This window comes from Castanea sativa, chromosome 8, assembly GCF_040712315.1.
Source record: "Castanea sativa cultivar Marrone di Chiusa Pesio chromosome 8, ASM4071231v1".
Lineage (NCBI taxonomy): Eukaryota > Viridiplantae > Streptophyta > Magnoliopsida > Fagales > Fagaceae > Castanea > Castanea sativa.
In genome coordinates this window covers 49,693,683-49,704,950 of record NC_134020.1, presented here as the reverse complement: position 1 = coordinate 49,704,950, position 11,268 = coordinate 49,693,683, and the positions used below count along the sequence as shown (strand labels likewise).

The following is an 11,268-nucleotide window of genomic DNA, read 5'->3' as shown; positions in this document are numbered from 1 at the left end:
ATATTAATATTTCAATTTATGGCGTCCGCCCATAATAATAATTCTTTATAATCAGATCAAGGTATTAATCAATTTTTTAGTATAGATAAGGATTGGTTATGTAGGGATGGAGGGCACAGATATAGGTATTGGGTCGTGGGCCGTGCTCGAAAACATCAAATAGCCCGAGGATAGGTAAATACTAATGAAGACATACAGGTTAATGGGCCGTGGAAGGGGCCTGGTCGTAAGGAGCTAGAAATGTTGTCCGAGGAGAAGTAAATCTTCGGCTAAATAGAGTAGAGGTTAAAGGTTTGACCCTTCATCAATAACAAGGCACCGGACAATCGTGCTGGCAAGGATAAACATCAGAGAGTGATAAGACAAAAGAGAGTTGGAAAATATTTGAAAAGAAAGCTGCTACTTCCGCATTGAATGTTTTGCAACTAACCCCCTGGTCGCATTATTGTGGAGATGATACCTGAACAGTAACATTCAACCTTACAACTATTCAAAGAAACTTAGGAAGGTACTGATGGGACAAGTATCAAGAAGATTAGCTATCTGATCTACAAATTAGAAAACTGAAATGAAAGAAGAGAATGACATATAAAAGGGAAAAACCCCATGACAGAAAGGAATGAGAGATTGAAAGAGAAAAACATCACTTTATACTCAATAACTATAATTGTTGTATAAGTCCAAGAAAAATATATATACGTAAAGATAGACCTTCCTTGGACTTGACCGAGGATCATTGTTTTGAGCTCTTTGGGCCATTGTATATACCATTTGGGCTGTGGCGTAAATTGTGTCCTTACAGGTTATAGTTAAATTTGATTTCTCAACTATTAAGAGTAAGATTTTTGTAAATTTCTTAATATTTTTGTAAATGGTTGAAAGTGATTCTCAATCTGTTTAAAATTGAATGACAATTTGTAATCTTTGCCCTAGCCCATGAGGCCTGTAGTGTAATATATTGTAGGCAATGTAGTATGTTTCATTGTGATCTATCCTTTGAGATCCCTATTGAAATTAATGGGACCTGAATCAGGGCGTTCACATCATCAATAAAGATCACCCTTAGTTTTAAGCAAATATCCACGTTCTAAATCCTAACTTTCAGTTTATTATTACCATTTATTTATCTTAAAATTCTCTTTTAGTTACTCTCATTTTATGAATAATGTTGTTTTTTAAACAAAATTTAATACCATAACTAATCTTCTAACAGTCTTATTCAATTTTCTCTTTAACTTAATGATATTTTATAATCATACAATACTCACAAATTCTTGATGCACTTCTCCACTTCATTCACCTTATTCTTATCTTATGATTCACCTATTCAATCTTTCTATCTTTTTGAATTATTGATCTAAAATATCGGAAACTCTTGCTTTTTGCCTTTTTGATAGCTCTTAACAATCAAATTTTGTGGTCTATATCTTTGTTTTTATTTTTAGGTTTTTTACTAAACTTGCATTTCATCTACTTTGTTTTAGTTCTAAATTAACTACAAGGCTTTATATTCTAAATTATCTTATTGAAATTCTCAAAAAAAAAAAAAAAATTATCTTATTGAATTTTTAACTTAAACACCAAATTTCTAATTTAAACATTAATTCAAGTCTAGTTTCATCCACTAAAATTATATCTCAAAAAGCATACATATTAATTAATTATTAATTAAATTATTTATGGTATTATCAATCCAACTAGCGATTAGACCCTTCTCAAACTACAAAACCAAAAATCACTCCCTATTAGAATTCTCTGTTTGATCCAAATTTTAAAACTGTGATCCTCATCATTATGCATTTATTCTCTTAATACAAGAGGAAGAAAGAATATAATTTTATTTACATGGAATAATTAATTGATCACAAGAAGATACCAAAACAGTAGACACACTCAAGTTGCACGTGTGTAACGAATCTTCTGCAGAATTGTTTTACGTAGCAAAAGAACAAATGCACCTGCATTCCAGGAACAAAGGTCATACTGAATTTTTAACTTCAATGGCTGTCTAGCGGGAGTGGCTCAATGGCTTGAGCTTGACCCTGTCCCTGTGATGGTCCCTGTGATGGTCTGGCGTACCTTGGGGGGTCCTTGGGCAACGTGATGATGTTTGGGGGGTCCTTGGGGAATGTGATGATGTTTGGAGTCGTTCCAACGAGGCTAGCACATCAACCATGGGAGGCCTATTTTTGGGATCTGTGTGAAGGCATTTCAATGCAAGTGCAGCTGCAGCTTGGACTCCTTTTTTCGAGTACTGGCCCCCCAACCTTGTATCCATAATCCTCAAAACTCGTCTGCTATCGCTCAAAAATGGCTTCGCCCAGTCCACCAGGGTTTCCTCAGCAGACCCAGGTCTATCATCATCCATAGCCCGTTTTCCTGATAGCAACTCTAATAAGACGACGCCAAAGCTATACACATCACTCTTTGGGGTCAGGTGACCTGTATGGTTTAAACCAGTTCATCAAAAGGAAAGAGCAGCTGGGAAAGTTTACTCATAATGCATGCGTACTTGCCTTTCTCTATTCCTCAAGAGAGGAAAATATTAGTACAAATAAAAATAACATCATAACTAATCCAAATCCACTTTAACCATCACACTTAGTATTAATAAGAAATGTTAAATTTAGAGTTTAACATATTTACATAGCATACATTTTTTTTGCTAAGAAATGCATGTGCTATGGAAATTATATTAGTTCATACCACGATATATATAATGATAAATTTTACATGAAATAGTATTGACATGTTTCCTCCATCCCTGAAAATTTGTCCATTTGGTTAACATAGGATGTTTAAAAAATCAACCTCATACACATTCTCACATAATTGTCATTATATTTTATAAACATTTCAATATTGCTCTTACTATTTCATAAAATATGTGCAAAATCAAATGAATTATGTTATTGCAAAAGTTATGAAGTTATGATACAAGATATCATGAGTGTAAAAATTAATATTTGATCTTTGACAATTGATGGCAAATTTAGGATAAAAGGGGTATTGTTATACTGAGGGTTTAAGTATTTAACAATTCCTTATTCAACACCTAGTCTTTTCCTATGAAATGTAAGAAATTTCCTCTAGAAGAAAGATAGTAGGGGGACTAGGGGTGATGGATATATCCAGATATGTACATGACAAGGAGGCAAAGAGAGAGGGGAAAGATAAATAAAGAAATCTTGTCCAATCAGTTGCTCTCATAAGTGGGCAAGAGAGCGTGGTGAGCTTGAGAATTTAGAGCAAGTAGGGAGGTGACAGATGACTCACCATCTAGCTGAATCACTGACTCACTGGTCACCTCCCCAGCAGCTTAGACATAATGTTTCAATGAATTGTTTTAAAAATCATCACGATGAGCTTGATTTAACTACTGAGGGCAAGCCAGACCGAGGTTCACTCAGTTTTTACTGGATAATTAGGTAGTACGGTTTCTGAAGTTTATAAAATTGATATCTATGTCTATTTATGGTAAAGCTGTTTGGACCATCCAGTTTGATTTAGATTTTAAAACCATGAAGTTTCCTACAAGCTTCTACAAACCAGTAGCAGGGGAAAGTTTCACAAACTGTGTAAAAAGCACTAGCATAAAATGCTGAAAAGAAATCCATGCTTTCCGCAGTTCATATATAAGATGAAAATTATATGTTCAGAAGACAAATAGAAAGGTGAGGCTTTGAAAAATGCAGCAACCTAGTGGGTTCTTTTTAACCGCATGTTCAAAATTGCATGGTCAAGCATGTCAGGGTATTCTAATCCTGAGATTACAGGAGTTAGAGCAGCTATGTTCTGCTTCTCTTCTGGGGGGAGAGAGTACTATTGAATTTAATCTAAAATCAAGGAGAAACTCAGCAAAAATGGGGAGTTCCTTGCACTAGATCTTAGAAACATTCATCTTACTCTTTCATTGAAGCTTCTTATATAAATTTTGAGGATATCAGTTGGGGCAGCCTACGATCCAGGAAGTTAATAAATATCAGGATTTTGGGCCCTAGCCTCTCCATGAAGCAGTAATAATAAATAAATATTCAAACAAAACAAAAACTACGCAGTTGTTCAGGATAGGCGTAAATCTTCTTTGTTATTGTTTTAGTTTTTTGGTTTCTTTCTTCTTCTTCTTTAGGAAACAAAAAATAAGTCTCTCTCTCTATCTGTGTCCTACCCACAAATGTAACTTACTGATAAAAGACAAAAATATTAAAGATTCAACAAAAAGGTATTATCTACCTGTAGCTACATATTCTGGGGCAGCATAACCCCGAGTTCCCACTACTCGGGTTGAAACATGAGTATTATCTCCAGTTGGGCCATCCCTTGCTAAGCCAAAATCTGAAAGCTTTGCATTGAAATCCTACAAAACACTTAAACCTAGTCAGTTAGGCACAAAAAATTACTATGCAGTATAGCTTTATAGCACTCAAATTAAAACTGTCAGCATTTAAGCAAAGCATACCGAATCAAGTAGAATGTTAGAAGCCTTTAAATCACGGTAGATTACATTGGCGTCTAAGCTATGCAAGAAGGATAGTCCTCGTGCAACACTAATTGCAATATTCATTCGTGTAGGCCAAGCGATAGGTTGAACACCTTCTGCAAAACAAGAAAAAAAATATTCCCAGTATTATTAATTGAGAAAAAATATCACTTAGATCAAGGTGATGAATGGATTGCTTTTCTCAGGAAAAAAAAAGGGGGTTGGGGGGGGGGGGGGAACCACACCATGGAAGAGGAAAGAACTGATCTGATGTATGAAAACAGAGGAAACCAAGAAAAAACATCAATATAACTATCACATAAGTTAAAATTACAACACTTTCATTGCCCCATATGTGCCCTGACTGGAAGGATACCTGGGGCAAGTTTGGGACATGGTTGGACCTATTCAAAGACAACAGTTCTCCAGGAATATCAAAAACAAGAAATGACTTGGAAGCTTGTCTAAAAAGCATTTCCAGAGACTTCTCTTTGTTTTCTGGGAACATCAAAAGTTGTGCGTCTTAGTTTTTTCTTTCAGCTAAAGAAAGGCAAACTAATTTGAAACAGCATGTCCCTTAAAATTCTTACTTCTTTTTTGATACATGTTTTTGAGGAACATATTCTGAATCAGATCCAGGTATGACTTGATTTGCAGTTTCTATTATAACAACAACCAAGCTTTAGTCCCAAATTATTTGCATTTTCTATAAAAAAAAAAAAAGGAAGAAGAAGAAGAAAGAAAAGAAGAGGCCTAATTTACCCCACTAGAAATTTCACCATCCATAATTGCTAGACCTGTTCCAAAATCATCCTAGATGTCCCCTTGCTTGTATGAAGTAAAAGGGATGCCAGATGTTTATTTTGATCATTTTGTTATGAAATACAACTAGAATTATTATCACATAAAAATATCTACACAAAATATACAAAAAAAATGATGGATCTGACCAGAATCCTGATTTAAATGTATCTCAGCAACTAACCTCCTTAGTTAACTTAGACCAATTTTCAGACTAAAAAAGGGCCCTAGATCCTTGTAGTTAGAACAATTTATTCTATGACTAGCTGGTGAATTTATGTTATTGATAATGACAGTTTGGCCATGCATTATGCTGCTGGGTTTGTCTATCAATTCATGCTGTTCCCTATTCTCCAGTAGTGATTTCTTTTTTAAGTCTCCCAAGGAAGAGGTCTAGCTACCATTTGCCTTATCAAGTGGCTAGCTGACACAGGACAGAAAGAGCTGCTACTAATTTGATGCAATATCTTAAGGAATTCACACTAGATTAAGTTTCTTGAAGGATTTTTTTTGCCTGTTTGATATGAAAACAGTGAATTGAAAAGAGAGAAGAAGAAGAAGAAGAAGAAAAACTCTAGGTAATTACACCTAGTTCCCTAAGTAATCACAGCTAGGAAGGAGAAGGCAATCACAACCTTTAAGCCTAAAAGAACTGTTGAGATTTATTAAATTCAATCTATCTATGTTTCCTAGGCGATCACATTCTCAAAGGTTTAAGACTGCTGTTGGCATTTTATTAAACTCAATCTCTGTGAATTTGACAGATTACATAAAGGACTTTATATAGGCTATTCCAATCCTTTTTCCTACAAAGACCTGGATATCTAATTAAACCACTTAGGAAAGAACAAAGTTTTCCTCCAAAATAGTTTGAAGTAAATTCCCCCAACCTACTACGTGGCAATTCATAAAACAATCCACATGTATAAATCACATGACTTATTGAATAATCTAAACAAGTCACATGACTCATTGAATATTCATACGACTAAAAGTAATATAAATGGTTGTTTGAATCACTACGTAGTGGGTTGGAGAAATTTTCCTCCAAACCAATTTGGCAGTAAACTCTATCCATTAGGAAACTACTAAAACAATATAGAAAAGAACTCCAAATATAAAATTGAACTCATGGCCTCAGTTACAGCCCATTCCAGCAAATTTGAATGGTACCAAATAACCCCTACATCAATTGAACTTAATTTTTGAGGGGAAAAAATGAACTTATTGAAACTGAATTAGCAACTTTCAAACTTAAGTTACATAGTTTATAGGATTCCAAATAGAGGGGTACTTAAAAAATGAACATAAGTTAGTTTATAAGATTCCGACTTCTAGAGCTCTTCCTTTTAGATTCCAATCAACATGTGTTTCATGATAACCCCTAGCTACCACCCATATTACTAGTGATACTGATTTCAACAATCTATAACACTAACAACATAATTTTTTCTAACTTTGTTTTTGAGAAGAACACAGTAAACAGGCAGTTATTATCTTTATAGTACAATCTCTCAAGCATCTTCTACTGCAAAGATGCCAAGGTATACAGTTCTAATGGGAAGGAGAAAAACAACAAATAGAAATAATACAAAGAATCACATGAGCACAGTTATTTTACTTGTTTATGCTTACAGTCCCCGAGGCCCAATACAGGGAAGAAAGTTTTACCAAAAACAGTTGAGTGAAAAAAAAAAGAAAAAAGAAAAAAAAAGAAGAACAAGAGCTCCCAGGTCACATCAACCAGTAGTCAACAGTGAACTGTCCCTCTATCCAATTCAAATGACCCTTATACAGGCCCAAACACATGTGAAACCTAGCCATAACTTTTATATGGAAAATGTACCCCCTTGAAACATGGGCTTGGACCCTTCAAAGTTCAGGGTCAGTTTCCTGGCAATTTCAGCCTTGGACTACCCTAAACCCTGCATATGCCAAGGCAGAGACATAATCTAAAAGGATTGAGTAGCAAAATAATATTAACATAACATCTTCGCATGAAACTGCAATTTCTCTGATTTCATCTTGTCTGTCTCATCAACAAAGGTATATAACCATTAATACCTTGAGAATTTAAATTTATTGGATAGGTGAGAATGTATATAAATTCATTAAGTAAATAATTAACTATCTAAATTATTGATGGAGTAGTGGGTTCTAGTTAGCTCAATTGGTAAAGTCTCTGATGGTTAAATAAGAGATCTGAGGTTCAATCCCCGTCTACATCAAAAACTGATTGATGTCTTGGTTTGATGATAAAGAGCATCATCAGGAGCGAACGCCATAGGTTGAAACTCTCTCTTAAAAAAAAAAACCATTGATGGAGTACCAAACCAATACAACAAATGTTGCACTTAAATCTATACGAAAAAAAGTAAACCATAACACGGTGATTAAATTTCATAATGTGGGAAATACACTTACTTCTAAATAAATGATTCTCCAAGCTTCCTTTTGGCATAAACTCATAGACAAGGAGTCTGTTCTCAGACTCTGAACAATAACCAATGAGTTTAACGAGATTTTCATGGTGAAGCTGGCCTAGATAATTAACTTCTGCCTGCCAAGTTTAAAGGTCCAAAACAGACACAATAGTTAAAATTTTGGTAAAGCCCAACAATGAAGAAAATAGCTTATTTTTACAGTTCATGTTGCACGTACAAGCCATTCCTTGTGGCCCTGAAAGCTTTCTGGCTTCAGTTTCTTTACTGCCACCACCATTCCACTTCCTGGTCTAGTGGGAGCTAATGTGTTTGCATCAATCCATCCTTTGAAGACACACCCAAACCCTCCCTCTCCGATTAAACTCTCTGGGCGGAAATTCTTAGTGGCATTCTTGAGATCATTGAAGTTAAAGGATTTGACATTGTTGGAAAGAGATGTATCAGACTTGGATGTTATAGAAGATGTGTTCAAAGAACGAAAAGATGTTTGCTCAGTAGAACTGGTCGATTCCTCCATTGTCTTACATGGAGGCTTTGTAATTGTACTTCCTAAAAAGGATAAAATAAATAGATAGAAACATTTAAAAAGATAATACTCAAAGTCAAAGGCAACCAACAAAACTTCCTTCAAAGAGAAATAGAGTACTCCAACTCCAAGTTACAAATAAAATCATGAAATCAAGTAAATCGGCAAATCATGGTCTCATCACATGCCCTTTTTTTTTTTTTCCATGTTTCGATGAAGCCCCTATCCATGTTCAGACAACAGATGTTCCATTGATGTATGCAAAATATATTAAGAAAGCTTGACTTATATATGCATGCTGCTTTATATATATAAAGTTCAACTTGCAAAGTCTCTAATCCTTGTATAAGGATAAGAATCCTTCGATATCTTGCCTTAATAATAAACAACAATCATCATAAAGCAGACATCATAACGTTTCATATACATATGAAGCTCAACTCATAAAACCTCTTTTCCTAGAATAAGGGAGAGAGTCTTAGCCTGATAATAAACAGCAACTATCATGAAGCAGACACCATTCATAAAAAATCATTTAATCATCACGAAGCAGACATCATAGCGCTGATTTGATTCTCAAAACAGCATACATACATACATACATATATATACATATACACACACACGACTGATTTTAAATTTTTAACCATAGCATCTCCCCCAACACGTTCAAATAACCCAATTTTTTGTTCATCAAAACCGCCCCATCAATCATCCAAACAAATACAGAAAGAACCACACCAAAAAAAAAAACAAAAAATCAACAACTCCATCCAAGAACACAGCTAATAGTTCATAGAGAACAACAAAAGAAGAAGGGACTGACCAGGAAAATTGGTAGAAGAAGCATGAGCACACTTGACAGGTTTTCTGAAGCAGTTTCCCATCATTGAGTTGAAGAGAAGTGGGTGTAGGTGGGAGTGGAAGGGGGTGGAGAAAGCAAGAAGAGGAGTTGGGAGAAGAAGGAAATGTCAAGGAAGGAGAGGCGAGGTCTTCCATTTGAAAGCGATTTGCGATTTTGCGAGCTAGCAGGCAGCTCAAACTAGAACCTCAGCTTAGTCAAACGGAAGAAAAGAAAATATACATATTGTATTGTTTTCCACCCGTTGAATGATACGAAATAAAACACCATTTAATATTGTCGTTGAAGTTTGACTGAAATTGGTTGTTCAAAGTAAAATTGAGGCTTGGCTATATTTACGTACTTTTATTAGTTAAACTACTTAACCAAAAAAGTAAATGAATAAAATATGATTTGGACATTGAATTTGGACTCACGAAAATTGATTGTAAATTTTATTTTTATATATAATATGATTTAGAATCTAATTTGATTTAGACTCTTTGATTTTTAAATTAAAATTAAAATTAAAATTTAATTTAAAATCTAATTAAATTTATATTCTTTGACTTTTATATCTAATAATTTATTGGACATAAAAATTTAAAAATTAGATGAGACATGTAGTGCAAAATTTAATTTTAATTTAATTTTTTCTTTGTTTTAGCTATTAATATATATAGAGATCTATAGATTACTTTATCATTTTGTATCCGTAGAACTTTTGGTGAAGTATAATTATTTTATAGATGCCATCTACAACATTATTAGGTATACAACATTTTTTTTACAAGATATAAAAAAATAAATAGCAGAATTCAGTTCTTTAAAGAAAATTATAAACAGTCAAACATCACTGGGACATTTACCCTACTAAATGACTTGATTTTTAATATACAAAAATAACGAAACTTTTTCTGTCGGTGCAGGTCCAATCTCATATTTTATACTATTTAGATGTAGGATTCTAAAAATAAATAAATTAACAAATAATAAATAATAAATAGATTAGAGTTTATTTAGATACGTTTATTACTGAAAACTAAAAATATTATAGCAAAATAATTTTTAAATGTATAAATAATACCAAGAGACCTAATTTTAATAAAAAATTTGCTAAAATAAAAAGTTTAGAAGTTCTGTAACAATATACAGGACCCATTGGCAAAGACGCAAACGAACAACACAAGCTCAAAAAAGCCATCCAAACTCCCCCTACATGTTTGTACTTTGACCGTTGGCCTATCACAGAGTCGTGGAAAAATTGAAGTCATATAGGCACGCTCAGTCAAGGGAGCATGCCTCTGGGAGATGATTTCCTGGATAAGGGAAAATATGAATTCTCCTTTTCTTTCTTTTGTATGTTTCTTGGTGTGTGAATACAACATTAAAGAGAGACTGTATAAAAAATTATTTTTTGTGTTTCATTTCGTGGTCTTCCAATTATGATATGTTATGTGTCTAATTTTTTTTATTTAAAATTTTAATTATTTTAGAAAAAAAGTAAAAAAAAAAATTACAAGTTGTGATTAATAGAACACAAAAAGTTGTACAAAGAAGTCAAACTACTTAAAAAATGGTCAAACAAAATATTTAAGGATGAAGGCAAAATTGGATTCAAATCCACTATGTTCAATAAAAATAGATTATGGGTATATAGGTTAACCCAAATCCATCCTAATAAAATAGTGGGAGAAGTCGACCTATTTTTTCAGAAAAAAAAAAAATGATATTTGTTTTTTTATTCCTTTTTCTATTATAAATTTATTAACAAAGTGAAAGAAAAATTATATGAAAGAAGCAATAACAAGAATCTTCAATTACTCAATTTGTTTTAAATTTTTTATCTAATTTTTCTTTAATTGTCTATATTATAAAAAAATTTCTCAAAATTATCATGTGAATTCACTATTGTAAAATAATAATAATATTAACAACAACAACAACAATAATAATAGTACGAGGTTATTTTTATAAAATTTATGTAATATGTTCTTAGTGTTAATTATTTTCTATGAGATATTATTGTTTAACAAAAAAAAAACCTTCTTGCTATTATTGGGCCTAAACAAATGTTGCCTTGCATATTCTACGCGTAATGCTGCCATAATATTTGGTTGACCTAACCCGTCAAAGGCTGAGTATGAATTATAGGTTTATTTTAGTTTAACAAGTT

The 11,268-nt window shown here is 33.2% G+C and overlaps 1 protein-coding gene across 1 annotated transcript; it reads right to left on the bottom strand.

Moving 5' to 3' along the window:
* Positions 1-1,721: 1,721 nt before the first annotated feature.
* LOC142608028 (putative serine/threonine-protein kinase PBL18) lies at positions 1,722-9,339 on the bottom strand. The gene is made up of 6 exons (XM_075779732.1): positions 9,078-9,339; positions 7,943-8,274; positions 7,706-7,841; positions 4,460-4,596; positions 4,234-4,357; positions 1,722-2,442 (listed from the first exon to the last, which is right to left on the bottom strand). The coding sequence occupies exons 1-6, from the start codon at positions 9,139-9,141 to the stop codon at positions 2,009-2,011; spliced, it is 1,227 nt and encodes a 408-aa protein (XP_075635847.1). The 5' UTR covers positions 9,142-9,339; the 3' UTR covers positions 1,722-2,008.
* Between the last annotated feature and the right edge of the window lie 1,929 nt (positions 9,340-11,268).